Here is a 20507-nt window from a genome sequence, read left to right as displayed (position 1 = left end):
AGGAGTTGTATTCACATTGGATGCCTTAGCCTTCTCCATAGCATTGATATCTAATACATTCCTATCCAAATTGGCAGATAAGGTCTTTGAAGATGAGAAAGTCTCGGGAATAGAGGTTGTACTAGCATTAGTTCCCTTAGCCATCTCCACACTATTGGTATCTAGACAATCCTTATCTAACTTAATAGATAAAGTCCTTGAAGATGAGGGAAATAAAGAGTTTGGATAAGCCACACCTGTTTGGAAAGAATTCCCCTTGTCAAACTTCTTTAATTCAGTATCTATCTGTAGAATTTTAGCTTCAAAAGATTTTGGTGATGAAAGTGAAGTTTCTAGTGTTAGGAATTGAGTATCTGAAGGAATATCCTTGCTAATTTTGAGGGAGTGGTTAATCCCCACCAAATCAGGAGATTTTTTAGTAGAGAACAGAGTAGCAGTTTGAGTGGCAGTTTTTACATCCTCATTTAAAAATTTGTGAAATTCCTAATTTAGTGAAGTAACGGTTCCTTGTTCAAAATCCATAGAACTGACAGTAACTACCCTGGCCACCAATGTCCGTGGAGAAACACCATGTATCTCTTCCCCAGAACCTTCCACAATAACCACACTCTTCTTACCAAGATTGAAAATCGAAGCTCGAAGCCAAACCCCAAATTCTTGTGATTCAAATAGGTAAGGTTCCTTTGCTAGGTAACCAATGCTCATAATCCTTTTCATCGTGACTGACAAGGCCACACCAATAAGCTTCTCATACTTGAATGCCACCCATCCTTCCTTATCATCATCGAAAATAACTTTGTGACCCCAACAAAGTGGTTTTGAAACATCAACTCTAACTCTGATACGCATAAAGTCACCCCCCGTCATATCATTCTTAAACTGGGTTGAAACTACTGGACCCATAGTCCTTCCAATTTCCTTTACAATTTCAACATTCAGTTAATCACTAGCAAGCAATGTAATTGAATCCATAACAAAGTATGAGAGAAATTAATATTCTGGGTAGAAGAATTATTTTCCAATCGTTTGAATAAAACCAAGTGTTTATCAAAACTCCAAGGTTCATTCATCAACACTCTCTCAACATCAGTATCTATTTGGAAAACAAAAAGAACCACATTGTTACCAATATCTCGAATCTTGAATTCATTCTGAGATTTCCAAAGTGGCTTAAAAGTCCGACCAATTGCCTCAACATTCAAAGCACATTTGGTTAAAAATTTTGCTGTCAAAACATACTCTTGATTACTCTGATTCCCTGGAAGATGGACATGAGAAGTTTCTTTATTTGACAGAGTGAAATGATTCCAGTTGGAGAGAATAGAACCCATTAGAACGACAAAGAGAATTGTATCCCCAACCCAAAGAAAATCCCAACAAACCCTACCAGAAACAAAGTTGAAGGAGGGAGAGAAATATCACTCTAAATAAGATAAAATGTTCTACTGAGTAAGTGCCAAGGCCGGGGCCTAAGAGTCTTACATACAAAGAAAAAAGTTTCCACTTAGGGAAAATTATTGATTTAATTAAGTGAATGTAATGGTTGATTTTATTGCACTATAAAGTTTTCAATGTCCTCTGTATAGTCATTTCTATTTTATTTCTTACTCCTCTTAGCCAATTTTTTACTTTCCAAATAATGGTTACTATTGAAGTTTGATTTGATTTCATTTTTTCTTCCATCATTTTTTCTTGATTACTTTGTATGTTCCCTCATTAGTTGTAGTTTTTATGGTTATCAATAAGAAATAGATATCATGGATGACTTAAATAGTTATAGATGTAGTTACGTTAGTGATATATCAAAGGTTTTTTTTTTTTTTTTTTTTTTTTTTTTTCCTTTTGAATTTTCAAGGAAATATGAAAGACATTTCTCTAGTTTGGTCTCAATCAATTTAGACATCTATAATATCTTAACAGAAGTAATAATGAGCATTAAATTTTTTTAATGTATGAAAAGGTTAAGTTAGTGGTATGTCAAAGTTAAAAAGTTCATGAATAATTATTTCATTGTTTACTTACAAATATCTAAATTAAAGTTTTTTTTTTTAAATCTAAATTAAATAAATGAATATGTAGAGGTAAAATGATATGAAAAGTTAAAACTACCCAAGATGAACATTTAACCATTGGTAGATATGTGTTTTGGGAAGACTTTGCTTGATTGCTTTACCTGGAACTATATAACTATCCAAATATTGTTAGGAATGGATCCATCATTTGCAAATTATCAAGTTTGATGGCCTTATATGAACTCCTGTTTTGTGACAACCTTTTTTTAAAAAAAAAAATATATATATATATATATATATATTATTTTTGCCAAAACAACTTAAGAATATTAAAACTTAAGTTATCACATGTGGTAACTGTAAAACAAGCCAGTGATATGAAAAATAGAAAGGTTTAAACTTTTAAAAAACATTTTCAGTAGACTATAATATAAAACATTTTTTTCTCAATATTTTATGTAACTTTTCCCATAAGATCAATATTGTTGACATCCTTCAAAGATGATACATAATATTTTTGAGAAGAAGAAGAAGAAGAAGTAGACACGATGCTAACACATAATATAAAATTATTAAGTTTGCGTGATTTAAATTTGTGGTAAAAAAAAAAAATAATATATCTACGATAAAGGTTTTTATCTAAATGATATATAGTAGTCCATATTTTTTTAGTCTTGATTCAAAAAGTCCATTCTCAATAGCCTTATAAGACTATAAATTACTCAATCTATAGGCGTAGACACATTCAAAGAGTGCTATCTAAATTATAAATTATATGACTCTTTATCACACAAATATTTTGAATCTCCTAATGTATGGTAAAGGAAGGCAAGTGTGTGTCTAACCATTTTCTTGATTTGTGCTGCATAAGTTTGGAGGATGTGACTGAATTTAAATGTTGAATAAAATAATATAAGAAAAAAAAGAGTAAAAATAAAATATATAACAATAAATATCAAATTATCCAAGTCATTCTATGTAATATAATAACATTATATTATTATATACTATCTGTATAATGCAGTGGGATAATATTTAACAATCAAAGAGAATAAAAAAGATACCAACTTAAAACACAAAACTAAATCAAATCAACCCAAAGTAGAATTCTAATTAACACAAAAAATTCATCAACCTAAGTATGGATGCAATAGAAAAAATGAAAAACAAATTGAGAGAGAAAGAGAGAGAGAGAGAGAGAGAAGTAACCTTTTTGTGTGAGAAAACTATGCATAGAATGAAAAAAAAAAAAAAAAAAGTCAAATTTATAGTAATATGTTGAATAAGAAGAGTTAAAATAAAGGAAGATAAAAGGGTAGAGAATGAATGATTTTAAGGTAGAAAGTAGTGGGGAGATGAAGAGGTAAAAATGACGGAGAGTTTTGGAAAATTAATAATAAAAATAATGATTAAAAGATATTTTAATTTTTAGATAATGGAGTTTTTAAGTCACATTATTAAATGAGAAAATGTTTTAAAAACTATTTAGGAAAAATTAGAAACAAAAAAGGATAATGACGTGGCTGTTGAGGTGGCTCAACCGGAGTGTATTAACAATAAATGCTACATTTCATTTTTTAGATATATATATATATATATATATATATATATATAGATTACATGCATTTTCACACATTTTTTTACCCACACGTATTTCCAAAAAAATACAAATAACGTTACTAGAGCAATGTTAATAAACGGCCCCATTTAATATGTCTTGACTCAATAGTTGTGGTGTTTTTTCTCTTTTAATTGATTAATCTACTTGGCAAGTATTACCTAATCAGTTTGGTGTTTTATACTTTCTCATAAAAAAAAGTTTGGTGTTTTATACAATTAGGAAGTTTGACATTAAATACATTTTGTGTGCATCTCCATGAAGAATTTTATCATAGGGCTCAAAACAGTCAATGTGGGATTTTCTTATTCTAAACTCATTACTCATTTGTGATAATGTTACTCTTTCATTGATCTCTCTTTGCAGATTTATAACTTCTACTATACTTGGAGAGAATGGATGAGAGAGCCAAGATGCCTAAATTTGGTAAATTTTGATAATTCTAAATTCAAAAATTTTTTTTATTAGAAAAATATTTCTTAAAAAAAAAAACTTCAAATAAGGGGAGAAGAAAATTTTGAACTTCAGTTCTCCTTTATAAGAGAACTGATAGTGTAATTGAGCCATAAGGCTCTTGATTGAATTCCCAACACTTAATGTTAAATTGTTAATATTAAAACATATAAATTAAAATGTAAAATGGAGGACAAAATGTTGGAAAATCTGGTTTTGCATCTCATACAAAACATACAGTGGAAGCAACAATCACGGATCTACTTCATTCATGAGAGATAACATGTAACCTTGAATTCTAGAACAAAGAATAGAAAGCATAACTTGATACAAAGAAATTCAAAACAAAAGATCAGAAGTACTTGGAAACACTTTTAATCTTCACTCCAATTCCACTAACGCCTAAGAAGTGTGGTCTCTCAATCAGTACAAGGGAGAAAATAAGAGAGTGGTTTTCTCTCACACATACACACCATTTCATAATGATTGCTCTTTATCATGTTACTTACAAAATTCTGTATGTTTCTCTCTTTATATCTAACTGATTATCTAATTGGGCTAGCCTTTTGGGCCTTTCCAATTGGGCTTAAGCGTGTGGCTTGGAGTGGGACTAAAAGGGACCAATAAGAAACTAGCCCAAGGGAACTCTTGACAAGTCCAAAGTTATCATTAACTATATTTAATACCACTATATAAATATAGTTGCACTCTAGGCCTTATCTATAAATTATATCCCAAGACTTTATTGTATATGCAGACCCTTCATAAAATATTCGTAGTAATAAAAAGTTAAGAACGTAGACTGCCACTTTGAAGATTACTACATCTTAATCCTTGAGTACCCGATTTAATCTTTTAAGTTATTCATCATATATTTATGAAATCCAATTCCATAAATATATACTTTAGTAACTCCTTACTAAAGTGGTTAGGCCCAACTCTCTAAATAACCAAATCCATTAAACTTATCTCAAGGGAATATTTTGTATCTCCGTTAAGAGACTATGAATTCCATCTTGAGAATATATGTTCCATCAACACTAAATGCGGCTGCCTAACATATTGAGGTTTTAATCGTGTCTTATAGATCTCACTCCTGATGTATCAAAGCAACCTACATCTCATGATCAAGTCCATTATTCTCTCAGGATTAAGAGTTGATGTAAATAGATGTCGTGAGATTTATCATTCATTTGGCAGTCGTTAGGAGAATAATAAATCTCATAGTGGTCCAGTTCAAAATGTCTTAACTCTTAAAACATATCAACATACCAACTAGAAGTCTCCACTTCCATGATCAAGACAAATCATCTTAGTTGATATGTTATAGTCTTCGCAAATGAAATGCCTAATTTCATCACCGACTGCGACCTATTTTAAGTTTACAAGGAACATGTGATTTATATCTTTTGTGACTAAATCACATACAATGCATCTCATGGACTATGATAATGTCCCATTAGTTCATTTATAGATAATCTCATATAATTAAACAACTTAATTATTTATGACATGCTAATAAATTGGATTTTAGGGCATAAACCCCAACACAAAATGGGTGGATGGTAAGCTCACAAGTTGATGTGCATATCATGTGTTATGGAACAATCTTGAATGTTCTCCATGTATATAAATTCATTAAATTGCAATGAAATGGAAGACTAGACTCATATACATATGATTTTTTCTTTGTTTTATGAGCTGATTTTCACATTCAAATCGTACTTTTTTATCCAAAAAAATTACTAAATAAATCATCCTCAAGAATAGTAACTCCATCCAAAAAAAAAAAACCTTTCAAATTGCCACCGGTATGTGCCCAATTCATTTCATTGCTCAAGATTTGGTTAATTTGTGTTCAGAAAACTATAGATGGTCTATATTTTTACATAATTGTTTTGAACATTGTGCTTTTCTTAAATCCTTACATTTAGTGCCCTAGATAAAATTAATCCAAACATTGCTACATCTTTTGAATCCACATTTGAAGTTAACACCATCACTTATCTTGGTGTCATTTTCTCCATTTGCACAATGTCTCACCTCCGTAGCCTCTTCACAAATTCTACATACATAAAAGAAAATTGGGGCCCTAGATGGATTTAAGTCTAGAATGGCACTAGATTTGAGAGGTGTTGGGTCGATTAACCATGCTCGTGCCCACTCAATGTATAATTTAGGTCCCATTAAAAATAAAATAAAAAAATATAAAAAAAAAACATATAATTTAGGTCATATAGACATATCATGAAAAGAGAGAGAGAGAGGAATCCCTACCTTCAATGAAGAAAAACTATGATACGGGAATAAATGTGTACTTTGTGGGGAAGTCTATGAATGCATCTAAGTCCTAACTCCATGCCCAAATTCAGAACATAGTTAAGGGTCACCTTACTATTGGTGCATCCAATTTTTTTTCCCATTGAGTTCATGTGTGGATCCAACGTGTAAATGTTGAAATCTAATCACAAAATGGCATCCAAGTAAGTTATAAAATTGGGTATGAGTTTAGGTGTGGTTGTAGATTAAATTGTTTAGGTGTGTTTTTTGTTCAACCTAATACAAGAGAGGAGGTTGAATATGTAGCATAGTGTATGTAGGCCTCATAGTAGACTAATTAGAGAGGCAAATATCCTTTATTAAGACTAAAACCATAGATACAATGATGGTCCTTGATTTTAGATTGTTCAAAGGTGAATATGTATGGAAAATATATTATACACTATCATTTCTCCTCGAACAAGTGGCATTGAACATTTTATTTGGAATTTGAAAAGAAGATCTCAATATATTATACACCAACCAACCCATTAAATAGAAAATGCCACAATAGAACATAATCATTAGCAGTGTCTCAAATAATGCTACGACGTAAGGGCAATTGAAAACCAATATGTGCAATAATAATTGTTATATAATGAACCAATGTGTGCATTATTTCATTAAAGGTCATCATGTAATATCTTAACTAAATGGTGATTAAAAATGAAAGAAGACATTTACTAAATTGATGTGGAAGGTAAACAAGAGTGATAAGGATGATGTTGCAGAATATCTTGAAAGGTAGGGGACTTAGTGCAATTAAGAAGAAACTTAAGTACCATATTTCAAATAAAGATTTAAGTTTCCAGCCCATGACTCCTCGTGCTTTTCCCTTTCACACCACCAGCCTTATTTCTTGGCACCACCTACTTCTTGTACAACAAAAATTGCCACCGTATGACACCTCCTCCTTAACATGCCACATCCTCCTTTTTCATGTAACCAGCCACAAATTGTGTCTTGGCTTCCATGTTTCGGGCAAAAACAATGTGTAATCGGCCAAAATATGAGAGAGCTAAAATTAAAAAGAGAAAGAAAGAAACTTTGGTGCAAGACTAACCTATTCTACCTAAACCGATTCTACCTTCAATTTTATGTAAGTTGTGATTTCATGTACTGATTTTTATTTGGCTGTGAATATTTCTTGTTACATGATTCAATTGAATTCCATGGCTATGTGTTCTTGATGTCAATTCAAGAATAGTGGCTGCAAGTTCATGTTGTAGAGACCTTATGCAACTTTATCTAGTCAAGAATCAAAAACACTAAATCTGTTGTTGAATTAAGTGTAACTTAATTCAACGGTGAAAACCATAGTTTTAAAAACTGGATTGGACCGGCCAATCCGACCGTTTCAACTAGGAACTGATCACTAGTCCGATCTAATTATGGTAAAAAACCAAAAATAGGTTTAAAACTGGTAAATAGTAAAAACTGACCGGTTCAACTTGAGAACCAAAAACTGGCGTGGTCTAACCGGTTAATGACCAGTTGGGGTTTTTTGACTTCTCCACTAAAACTACGTCGTTTTGGCCCTCAATAAAATCCTAAAACTAACCCTAAGCCAAATAAGATCTCTCTCTCATCTCAGTCTCACGATCATCCTGCCTCACTTTGCCTAAAAAAACCCATGCGAAGAAGAACCAAAAACACCAACAACAACCAAAAAAAAAATCAGAAACCCACAAACCTGGTAATCCAAAACCCATGAACCCAGAATTCCCGCCGTCGCCAATCATGGTGCTATTTTACTGCCACTTTGACCGAGCATAGAGCTTCAATGGGTTGGTGGCTGGGCAAATCTGATGGTTATGCACTGGACAAATCTGATGGGTCGGCGGCAAGTGAAGGAAGAGAGGGAAAAAAACAAAAAGGAGAGGGTGAGCTACTATGGAAGATTTGGATTGGCTAGGGAAGAGAGGAAAAACAAAAGTGGGGAGGTTGTAGAACCAGAGAACGTACGAAAAAAAAAAAAAAAAAAAAAAAAAAAGGAAACAGAGAAACAGTTCAGAGTGAAAGAGAGAGATTTGAGCAATTTTTTTGGACTTTTTAGATAAGGAGAGGAGACTCAAGAGAGGACAATCTATTTTAAATGTGGTTGGATACTTGGATGTCCTTTGGCCACATTGATTGTTAGGTGGGAGAGGCAGAAAACATTTTGTTTTTTTTTTTTTTTTTTTTTTTTTTCTTTTGATGAGAAATACGTTTGTGATATGGCTTATGTGGGTTCGAGTGGTCCATCAAAGGCAAAGAGTTATTTGCACTTCGTATACCAGTAAGGTTATTGCAATATTCAAGACAAGTATAAAATATTTTTATAATAAATACAATTTTTTTAGAAAAAATATTTAGATGTGAAATTATATTAACATAGATAAATATTTTTAAATTAAATAATAGTTTTTTAAAAAATATTGAAAATTATATATGATTAAAAATCTTTAGAACCAAAACCTTTCTTTTTTCTTGGGAGTTTGTTTAGGTTAACTTCTTTTTCTTTCTCTAAAAAAATGATAATTTATTTTTCTTTTAATTTGAGCTAAATTTAACATGAAAATACTTCTAAAATTTTATATCTTTTTTTAATAAATATCAGTAGCTATACCTATATCCAAAAAACCGGTAATCAATCTCTTTTCCGGTTCTTTTACCATACCGGTTTTTAAAACCATGGTGAAAACAATGGTGGGACAACAACGTTTAGCCTGAATGGATATTCTGGCACACCCAAAATTCATATGCCCACTTTGAAGCCTTCGATTAGCATCTCTACCCCTAGGCTAAAAACATCATAACCAGCCACCATCCCACAAGTAACTGCCATTTCAACTTTTCCACCTTCTGCCACAAGGTTCTGTTAAGCTATGTAGAGAATATACATAGAACTGTAAAGTACCACTTGTGACTGGCTCTATCACTCTTTCTCTTCTATCCGATATACTTATCCATCAATCATAAACATAAGAATATACATTCATCTCAGTCATCAACAATAACAACTTTAAAGGACAATATATAATGGAATACATATAATATCTACTTTATTCTTGAAATATAAGAATAAACAATGCAATTTTTGTATAACTAGTTGCAGACCCGTGCGATGCATGGGAATATATTATTACTTTGAAATTGTGGTATGATGTAGAATATATTCTCTCTAAAAATCAAAAAATTTCTAAAATTATTTTTCATTTATCCGTCTTTACATATATATCATTTTAATATTTTAGGTTTTTTTGATTGATTTTTTTTTTTTTTTTGAGGTGATCCATATTTTTCTAAATTATATTATGGTAAGTTTTGTTTTCCTTTTTTTTTTTTTTCTTGCAGCTAAATTCTTTAAGTTTTTTACTTAATTTTTTTTTTTAAGTTTCAAATATATTATTCAAATTTCTCATTTCTTAAATAAGATATCATGATAATCAAAACTCAACACAAAATTACACCTATATTACTCAAATAGTTGAGAAACACATTCAAATACATAGCGAGATTGTATTTTAATATAAATTCTAACTTTCACTTTCAAAATAACTAAGTATTATGTCAAACAAAAATCAAACAAAATCTATGAGAGGGAGAGATAAGGCTTGTGATGGAGAACTCAAAAACACACATAAAATTGTATATTAACACAAAATAGTGTTATAAAAAAAAAATATAATGATTCATCAACTTAAAGTTTAGTTGCAAGAATGAATAAATAATTGAGAAAGAGAATAATCACCTTTTTTGGGGGAGACCTAAATTGGATAATTTATATAAAATAAGATGTGAAGAAGAATAGTCAAAATAAAAGATATAGTCACACGAAATTATCCAAATCATGTTGTGTAATTGAATAACATTATATTCTTATATTCTATCTTTATAATGCAATATGATAGCATATGACAATAAAAAAAAAAAAAAAAAAAGGAAAAATAACAACTTGAAAACATAAAACCAAAATGTTTGGAGCATGAAATTCAATTCAATCCCATTTATTTTTTTGTAGTGGTATGCATCAATTTAAAGTAGAGTTTTAAAGAACACATAAATTCATCAACCTAAAGAGATATAAAACATTTTTTTTAAAAAAAAACTACACAAATATATATATATATATATATATATATATATATATGTATGTATATATATGTAGGGACTCAATTTGGAGCGACCCCAAAACTTGTATTGGGTTTGAATGCTAAAGGCCCAAACAATAAATTTGTAAAGCGTGGATATAAAAGAACTAGATTAACTTTAAAAGAAAAACGATTTAATTTCATGTTTCTAGATGGATTACAACAAATATTACAATCAGTTTCTCCTTTAGTCAAGTTGAGTTCTTATTTCGTCAAGTTTTCTTCTAAGTGTCACTTGTTCAGAAGTTCCGATCCCTTTTCTCAATGCACTCTTCTACATTATATACTACCATGTTGGTGTCCTCTTTACCACACATGTGTAGGTTGGATTCGGGGAATCACCTCCTGTCCCATCCAACACTTCCTGGATCCTTTAACCAATAGCTGTAAGGCTGCTTCATCACTGTTCAAGCATCATCTCCACATTAATGCGGCCAGAAAGTTGGTTGAGAGGCAATTAATGCGGAGGTAGCAGTTGTTCAAGATATTTGTTCATCTTTTCTTTCTTACCCTTGGTCCCATGTCCCACCTTTAGTGGTGATGTAGCTCTAAAGTGTGTTTGTAACAATATGGAGTTCAGGTCATCCTCAGACTCACACTGCTAAGGAGGATTTTTTCCTCGGACTAATACTAAACTCACCTCACGTGATATCTACTCTTCTTTTCATTTGGTTACCCTTATGACCTTATATGGCCTCCTCGAATGGTTTTACATCCTTGGATGGGCCACAGGCCCATTTAGATCGGTTTTAATAATTGTTAAATAACCGGCCCCCACAATATATATGTGTGTGTGTGTGAGGGGGAGAGAGTGAGAGAGGGAGAATAATAGTAGAGTTCTAAAGAACATTGAAATTCATCAATATAAAGCAAAGATACAAAAATATTTTATTTTTTATTTTAAAAAAAGCTACCAAAAGAAAAGAAAAACATGAGAAAGAGAAAGAGTAATAACCTTTTGGTGTGATAAAATATGTATAGAGTGAAAGATATTAGCAAATTTATGGTAAGAAGATGGGGATAAGAATAGTCAAAATAAAAGGAAGATGAAGAGGTAAAGGAAAAGCGATATTAATGTTAATAGTAGTGGAGAGATGAAAATGCATAAGGGAAGGGGGAAAGTTGGAGAAAATGTAACTGTAAACTACAACATTAATAAATAAATAAAAAGAGTCAAACAAATAAAAGAGAAATGATTGAAAACAAGTAAGTGATATAGCTGCTGACGTGGTTCAACAAAAGCGTAGTAATAATAGATTTTACGCTTCAACTTTTAGATAAGTAGGTGATATAGTTGCTGACATGGCTCAACAGAAGCGTAGGAATAATAAATTCTACGCTTCAGCTTTTAGATATATATATATATATATATATATATATATATAGATTTGGTAATATCTCATAAAATTTTGTCCCACTTTGAACAAATAGCCTTCTGCTTACCATTTTTTTTTTTTTTTTTTTGATAATCTTCAATGTCATTACTCAAAAAGAAGGGGGTACAAGATGACTATCTGCTAAACATACAGACTTATAAAGAGTTGATGGCAGTTTGTCATTATTATAACTTATAGAAATGCTAGAGTTCAAGGATAATTTAGTTGCAACAAGGGCAGTAGAATTTCCTGATCTTCTAACCCAAGAAAAGGAAAACCTATTTAAAGATTCAATTAAAGTACTGATATTGCTAATAACATTTCTAATAGTCCATTCAGAAGGTAAATTAGAAGACAGAGGATCTATGCATTCCTTGGAGTCACTTTCAAAGATAACCTGGGACAATCCTTCAATGGAAGCATTTTGAACAACCACATGAGAGGTCATGATAACAACTATGCCAGTGGAGTTTCTTACAACGGCGGCAATTGCAATGGAGGATGTAGCTATGGCAGCATTAGAGTTCACCTTGATCCAACCATGAGGAGGCGAAGTCCAACACAGGTTATGAAGTTGTTTGGGATTTTGAAGGTCGGCAATGAAAGAAGGGAGAACTCTTGTGCTCTTTCCTAGATTCTCTTGCTGGAATTCTGAATGCAAGGATGGCCCCCATTGTGAAGAGCATCGTTCCTGAGACCCCATAATTCATCAATAACACAAGGTTTTGAATCTAAAATAAATAAAGGGCGTAAAAAGTGGCATGTTAATTAAAATTTAAAGCACTTGACTCTGGGAACTCAACTGTTGTCAGACAATAAACACTAAGTTAACTCGTCAAACCCATCTTATCTGAATATTTCAAAATCTCAATCTCTCTCCTCCATCGCCATGCTTTGCTCTCTCTTAAGTCTCAACCTTGCTATTGCAGCGTTGCCGTTGCCACTACCACAGTCACCACCGTGTGCCAAGTCTCAATGTTTGGTTGCTTGAAAAAAGAAGGAAAATAAATTATTATATGGCTATTTTTTTCGTCATAACGTATGGAGTGCATCAATAGAACAATGATAGAAAAATGGAATGGAGCACACTGACAGACAAAGATAGAAATGGGGTAAGAACTATAACCTTATTGTTGGTTCCCATAACAAAAGTGATGCTAAGCCTGATATTTTCAATAGAAGACCTAAAGTGCAGATGTGTAATGCAGCCCAAGAGTCCATAGAGCACCTATTCTTCAAATGCCTAGTGACTCGGAATTTGTGGCCATCCCCAACAACGTTTTAGAATTGAAGAGCTCAACCTGTCATCTATCGAGGAATGGATCCAAAGTGTTCAATTCAAAAAGCTCAATGAAGGTCCCACTAGAAGATGTAAGAAATTTATCAATGTGTGCTACCATATGTTGTGATGTAATCTGGATGCAAAAGACTAGATAGATCGTACGTAGGACTACGACTAATCCAATGCAAGAAGCACATCTCAAACTACAAAAACTCATTTGCAAGCCTGGGAATCCAAAACTGAGGTACAAAGGTACCAGAACATATACACCTTTTCCTCCTCCTTTTGTCAAAGTTAATTTTGATGCAGCATTAACAAACAACCAAACATGTGTTGCAACAGATGGCCATGATCATAAGAATGACATTATTTGTTTTGTATCAAGCTAATAATAAGGATGGATGGATGGATGGTCCTCTTATAGCAGAAGCAAGAGCAGCACTCAAAGCTTTGTTTTAGAAAAGTTTTGATGGAGGGAAATGAACTAAATGAAATTCAATGAATCCAAAGTTCTCTATGCAAATCTCACTAGTCCATAGAACCACTAATAATGGATAGTAGCTTGGCATCAACTTCATGCTATTGTTGGCAAGCTTTACATGTAGTTAGAAAGTGCAATTCCTAAACCCACACTATTGCTCATTGGACTCTGCTTGTTGAGGAAATTATTCCGATAACTAAACTAATACCCATTGGCTTCCTTTTAATTATTCAACTCTTTGGAAATTTCCTTTGCTATTAAAATTTGCTTCCTATTGTATAATTGTCTCCCAATGTTGTGGTGTGTCTTCTTCAGTTGCTATAGAGCTCGTTTGGGCAAGTTAGAATCTACCGATTTTCTCTTTTCACTTTGATTTGGTTTTCCATACCTTATCACGGCAACTATAGTCTATAGATACCATGTGTATGGTCAAGTCCAAGCAAGCATGGATGATAAACTGATATATATATATATATATATATATATATATTATTAGAGATATATTAGCCCATTAGCATAGGCCTAAGCCTAATTCTACTTTGTGTGCAAGCCAAGTCTCCTACTTGTACTAGAAGTCTATTAGTCTAGGGTTTAGTCTATTATATATACACATGTTATAATTCATTGTAACACAGGATTTGTACTACACTCTAATATATTATTGATGTAGCCCTTTAGGGTTTCCTCCGTGGATGTAAGCCGTTAGGTTGAACCACATAACTCTCATATGTTACTGTGTTCTATACTTTATGCTTTCGCTTCCGCATCCATACTAGCATATTCAACATAGTGTATCAATGCTAATATTTAACATGGTATCAGAGCCACCTTCCTATGGCCATGATTTTCTGTCCTTGTGGTATATTTAAGAGCAATCTTTGTCTTCCTCGGTGTTTTTTCACTGCGTTCATCTTCTTTGGCTTTCTACTACTGCCATCAAAACTCTCCGGTATAGTCAAGCCACCATTAAAAGTCACATCAACACTGCAAGACCATTGCCTTCCTCAAACTACCATCATAGAGCCAAACTTCATTCAAGGGATCTTCTCAACCTTATCAAATCTCAAGATTTCATCAAGCTTCCATCTTGAGTTTGAGAGGGGGTGTTAGAGATATATTGGCCCATTAGCATAGGCCCAAGCCTAATTCTACTTTGTGTGCAAGCCAAGTCTCCTACTTGTATTAGAAGTCTATTAGTCTAGGGTTTAGTCTATTATATATACACATGTTATAATAATTCATGTGAGAGAGAGAGGGAGAGAGAGAGAGAGAGAGAGAGCTTTCAAAAGAATAAGTGACAACTGGATTTAATAGTGCACTCATTCCTTATCAGATCTCCAAATTACATATCTTTGGAATTATGAATAAAATGATGTACAAAATCTAGTAATGTAATGAAATTTAATCCTTTTTGGTGCAATTAAGAAAATGTTGGTAGAGAAGAGAAACTTTTGGTTCCAAAAGGTTGGCTGTTGTGGATGAGGTAATTTGGATAAGATGGATGATATCAAGAGAGTGTCCCACCAAAATAAATAAAAAGTTCTTAAACTACAGCGATTATTAAAAACAAATACAGAAACCGCTTCCTAGAAACTACACATTTTCAATTTTACTTAAAAACCATTCATGATTTTAATGAACATTAGCAGTAATCATATTCATGATGGAGTGATTAAATCTTAAAAAAAAAAAGAAAAAAAAACAATGTTGAAATGTCATAGGTATACAGTGATTATATAGTAACAAGTGAAAACCACTCCAAGACATAGGTACATCTCATTGTTTACAAAGTTGTTTAACTTTACTAAGTACTAACTGCAACTTTATCTGAGGCCCTTTAAAAAAAGAAAAAGGAAAAGAAAAATGAAGACCGTCCAATTTATGAAAGATTATTTAAAAAGATCTTATCAAACATGACTAAATATAAGGTGGCAGGCACTAGCACAAACTTGTTTGATTTAAAAGCACAGACCAACCAAATTTTTGTGCTTTGATTGGCAAGGAACACAACAAACAACCATCTCATTGTTACAAGAATCTAAGCAAATTGTGGCAAACTTTTGACTGCCAAAAGAACGAATATCACTAAGAATTAAGAACCTTTTATCCAAACACAACATAATGCTCTATAAAAAACAATAGTTCTTGAACCTCCCTCTAGCAACCACACTAGTCTCGACTCTTGTCTTACAATTTGATGGAGTGCCCAATATCTTCTTTTGAGCTTATTCGACTTCCTTGAATGTCCTATTTCTCTACAATAAAGATAGAAAATTTAAGAACCCCAAGCTAATTTGCTCATAACAGTATTTAAAATCAAGCTTCTTCTTCTCCAGTATTTGATACCCCTCCACAAGCATTAAGGGATGTTAAAAATCATGAATAAAAATTTACGACCCTACATCATACCCATGCTTTTATGCCTACATCAATCAGCATCTCCACCCCTAGGCTAAAACCATCATACCTAGCCACCATCGCATAAGTAGCTGCCATTTCAACTTTTCCACCCTCTGCCACAAGGTACTGCTATAAGAATACTAGGATGGACAAAGCATTTAAACTACAGCCCACCTCTGCCCCCCTACATAAAAATAAGAACATGATTATTCAAGACAATCTTCTTTTCTGAAAACCAAACAAATGGTTTTAAACATATCTTTGAATGAATTGGTTTGAAAGCATTCCTATTAAATAACTTTTAAAGAAGACACCCGACGATCATTTACGCAATATATATATAACATGTGTCTTGAACCCACGATCTATATATTTATTAAAGTTGTACGCTTCAACATGAGTATCCAATTACAACAAATTTGGTGGAATTATCCCTTATTCTTATTTTTTTTTTCATCTTCAATCACACCTCATGTATTACACATACAACTGTATGAATCATCCAACAATAATTATATTTACCAAATTCTCTACAGGTTTTACACCACCATATACTCATATCATGAAAAGAGAGAGGAATTCATACCTTCAACATCTGATCATGTGCTACATTGCCAAGGAAATTGTTGAAAGGTTCATTATGTGGTTTAACAGGAGTGTCCACTTCCCATGTGTTTGTTGCATCCCTACAAATGGTAGAAAGGTAAGCACTACAACTTAGGACTTCAAAATCTAGCATTAACACTTATTCTTTCATGTGCTATTTTATTGTAATGTATCCAAATAGCCCAAAGATTGTTGAAAGAATACAGTGAAGTGATTGCACTGGCCTTATGCTTTATACACAATTTCCAGCCAAGTAGCAACATAATTATGACTTGACTTTGACTCAAGTACCTCCTAATGGTGAGTGGTGATCTGAACCACATCACACAAGTTAAGTTATAGGTGATCCAAGCATTCCTCTTCTATAACACAAGAAGGGCAAGAAGTATCAATGAAGAGATTCCTATTTGCTAACTCCTAATCAATTGAAGACAATCATCTTGTAGTTTCCAAAGGAAATAAGGAATTTAAATGGAAGTTCATGCTTCCATAGGGAAGCCCACATATGAGAGCCATATCTCTAAGTTCTACTCTTCCATCTGAGCATCAACAGTGGAGAAGTGAGGCTCTCTTGACTGTTTAATGACATGACTGATTGTCTGTACTTCCAAATCAGTTACTAATTGTCTTGTTTTCTAATGGAAAAAGTATGACTCAAAACTACTTTGAGAATTTAATTTAAGCTTTAGAAAATCATTTTTAAGCACAAAAACTCAAGGGATCAAGATGTTTTTATCAATAGGTACAGTTGTTATCTTAACAATGACAAAGTTGTGGCGTTGACATCATCATTAATTCAAATATTCCTAATTAACAAACAAGCAAATAAAAACATGTGCTTAAATAATTCCTCATCCTCAACCAATCAAATATGAATAATATGAAGAGGTGAGCCCCACTCTCAAGGCAAATTTTGCAGAAGAAAAGGCTTCTGGGGCCATAGCTTATTGCAAATTTTAATTTACATTTCTCTTGCTAACCAGCTCAATACATCCTTGTCCAATGCCATTTATCTTTCAATAAATTTATGAACAATCTAAATAATACTCCCTCTGTCTCACTTTGTTTGTCCTGTTTGAAAAGTCTAACTTTTTAAGAGAACATCATTTATTGTCTTGTCTACCTTTTAAAAATGTACAAGTTTCCAAAACTACCCTTAAATAAATTTATCAAAAAATTGAAATAGTAAATTAATAAGGGTATAATAGGAACATTAGTAAATTAATGACTTTTATTTTTAGAAACAAGACAATATTTTGGGACATCTCAAAATAGAATAGAGGACAAACAAAGTGGGACGGAGGGAGTATTATTTAGTAAATCAATAAAAGCAAAGAAACATCTATGACAATTTGACAATATTAAAATTTAAAAACCTAGTGGAAAAGCATAAGTAATTAAATAAGTAATCAAACAGAAATATTTTTGTAGAAATTAAAAACTAAACCTTCACAATTGGCTCGATGAGTAGCATAGGTCAGCGAAGCAACCAGGTTCAATATCTTGAAGAAGTATTTCATCGAACAGTTGTGTGCTTGACTTGAATTTCAATTTCGAAGTATTAGTAGGCATACTCATTATTTGGTAAAATTGAAGTTTAGAAGAAGAAATTATGCACCAGAAGTAGACAAATAAGATGAATAAAAGACATATATTATAATAGATGAAAATCAAATTGCAAGGTGAAAATGATTCTTAGGCCTACCAATTACTTTAATAGCAACAAGGCATCATCTGCATTGAAAAAGAAATAAAGAAATTAAAACACAATAGTTTGAATAATTACATAGCCCAACGGTTTGATTTCGCTATTATTTACTTAAAACACAATATATACTTGAGCAACAATCGTATGAATAAGCCATTCAATTTAGAGAAATAGAAAGAGACAAACCTTTTCTTCAAAGTTGGATCAAGATGTTTTTGTGTTCTATGATGGTCAATACAGATTGGTGTTGCTATCATAGTTGAAAAAGGTATTGATTGAAGATGAACCCTGATCGTGAAACCCATTGGTAAATCACCGTCTCCAGGGTTTGGAGCTTCGTTTCCAGAGTTGGAATTGGAATCGAAGTAAGCGGGACATGTAGTGTTTTTGGGGACACCTTTCATGGGTTGGTCGATGGTTTCTTCTTTGCATTCGGTGTCGGATTCCAACATGGCTTGAATCTTCTTCCCCATTGTTAAAAGCCCATTGATCCATAGATGACGTAGGAGATATATTGGGTTTCTGAGGACAACAGATGCATTCTACGTAAATCCTCATCCTATTTAGAGAAATATTTATCCCTTCACTTACAGCAACCTCAATGCGATTCTCTTCGAATGGATTTGATATATTCACTTTCCCATAAACTAACCATACATTGTTGCAAGTACAAAATGTCTCACATATGGTTTGTTGTTTACCACCATTGATGGAAATCTTAATTGACAAAAGGCTATTCATATTGGTGTTCACAAGCTTTGATGGAAAAGCAACACAAACAACCAAATTTGAAAATTTGGGACCAACCAAGAATGATACGGAATTTCCGAAAATCTGATGATGGTTGAATTTGAACCACTTTGGAATCTCAATTGCTGGTAATGTAAGATAATAATGACGGTAAATTTTAGATTCAAGGCTTCTTGTAGCTTCAGCAACTGTATTTGGTAAAATCCTTAGAATTTCTCCAAACTGCAAGAAATTGAAGTATAACATAAATTGCTTCTTTATACCTTGAACTTCAAAGAGAGAAAGAGAGAGAGAAAGAGATACCTGATTCCATAATCTACTTAATGATTGTGGATCCAGCCGATAGCATCTAAGTGCATCCACAGTTCTAATAGATTGTGGAAGTCTGGGAATTTCTCGAAGCTTTTTGCAATCTCTTATGTAAAGATATTGTAATCTAGCAAATCTAGTAATACTTTCTGGGATGGTAACAATACTAGTATAAGCTAGATCTAAATTGGTCAATACTGGGAAGTAATCAGGTTGCATCCAAGAATCTAATCCAACTTTAATTCCAACACATGCGCCAAGATTTAGTTGTGTCATGCTTAGAAACCCAATTGGTCTCGAAAAGTTATGAAAGGAATTGCATGCTAGTCTCAATTTGGCAGAAGGAATATCTACTTCCTCCTGCATTTGTGATTTATTGGCCCTAACTAGAAAATTTGTAAGCTTACCACAAAAAATTAGTCCTAATGTGTCAAGTCTAGTCAAATACAATAGTGATGAAGGCAATTCTCTAAGACCACTAGAAAGCAAATACAATTTCTTTAGACATTTCATTTCAGGGTGAATATCGGGGAACTTCTCAAGCCTTGAGCAGTTATTTAGATTAAAATATCCAAGAGATTTTAGCATGAGTGTACTTGGAAGAATTTGAAGTTGTGAACAGCCATGGAGATTCCATACTTTAAGCTTCTCAAGAAATCCAATGGACTCATGAACCTCAATTAAATTTTCACAACTGTGAAGGTCCAATTTCTCTAAGTTTGGGGAGCACAAGTCAGGTAATTTTGTAATGAATTTACAAAATCTCAGCTCGATAGTTTTCAAATTTTTGTACTGGAACCCCTATAAAAAAATAAAAAAACAAAAAAAAAATTTATCTTCAACAACTTTTAAAAACATTTAAAGAAATTAAAAGTTATAAATACTAATACTTATACCTGCTTGAATACCTTCTCCAATAAAATGCTAGACATCTTGAGTGCAACAAGTTGTTCAGGGGGACAACATTTGGAAGATAAGGACAAAGGAAATACATGCCATTCCAGAAACCTTAACTCATTTGGGAGGTATTTAAGTTTTTCACCAATATGTACATTGCCTA

At 32.6% G+C, this 20507-nt stretch overlaps 2 protein-coding genes across 3 annotated transcripts; both read right to left on the bottom strand.

Moving 5' to 3' along the window:
• Positions 1–15395: 15395 nt before the first annotated feature.
• On the bottom strand, positions 15396–19260 carry LOC115983460. Of its 2 annotated transcripts, XR_004090061.1 has the most exons (5): positions 18575–19260; positions 18386–18414; positions 18128–18219; positions 16661–16760; positions 15396–16258 (listed from the first exon to the last, which is right to left on the bottom strand). XR_004090061.1 is itself a non-coding variant. In XM_031106136.1 (4 exons), the coding sequence occupies exons 1-3, from the start codon at positions 18859–18861 to the stop codon at positions 16681–16683; spliced, it is 459 nt and encodes a 152-aa protein (XP_030961996.1). In that variant the 5' UTR covers positions 18862–19260; the 3' UTR covers positions 15396–15929; positions 16661–16680. The 2 variants fall into 2 exon arrangements, 1 of the variants encoding a protein (XP_030961996.1); XM_031106136.1 differs by lacking the exon at positions 18386–18414 and having other exon boundaries at positions 15396–15929.
• Positions 19261–19319: 59 nt separating this feature from the next.
• On the bottom strand, positions 19320–20499 carry LOC115985122 (disease resistance protein TAO1-like). The gene is made up of 3 exons (XM_031108091.1): positions 20344–20499; positions 19442–20248; positions 19320–19343 (listed from the first exon to the last, which is right to left on the bottom strand). The coding sequence occupies exons 1-3, from the start codon at positions 20377–20379 to the stop codon at positions 19320–19322; spliced, it is 867 nt and encodes a 288-aa protein (XP_030963951.1). The 5' UTR covers positions 20380–20499.
• Between the last annotated feature and the right edge of the window lie 8 nt (positions 20500–20507).

This window comes from Quercus lobata, chromosome 4, assembly GCF_001633185.2.
Source record: "Quercus lobata isolate SW786 chromosome 4, ValleyOak3.0 Primary Assembly, whole genome shotgun sequence".
Lineage (NCBI taxonomy): Eukaryota > Viridiplantae > Streptophyta > Magnoliopsida > Fagales > Fagaceae > Quercus > Quercus lobata.
This window is presented reverse-complemented; position numbering and strand designations above follow the sequence as displayed.

Bases quoted from the DNA above. Each gene is read 5' to 3' on its own strand.
- LOC115985122 (XM_031108091.1), bottom strand. From the start codon at position 20,379: ATGTCTAGCATTTTATTGGAGAAGGTATTCAAGCAG. The intron at 20,249-20,343 runs GTATAAGTATTA...ATTTTTTTATAG, and splicing joins TGGAGAAGGTATTCAAGCAG to GGGTTCCAGTACAAAAATTT. The intron at 19,344-19,441 runs GTATCTCTTTCT...AGAAATTCTAAG, and splicing joins TAAGTAGATTATGGAATCAG to GATTTTACCAAATACAGTTG.
- LOC115983460 (XM_031106136.1), bottom strand. From the start codon at position 18,861: ATGGGGAAGAAGATTCAAGCCATGTTGGAATCCGACACCGAATGCAAA. The intron at 18,220-18,574 runs GTTTGTCTCTTT...TTGAAATTCAAG, and splicing joins GATCCAACTTTGAAGAAAAG to TCAAGCACACAACTGTTCGA. The intron at 16,761-18,127 runs GTTTAGTTTTTA...TACCATTTGTAG, and splicing joins TCATCGAGCCAATTGTGAAG to GGATGCAACAAACACATGGG.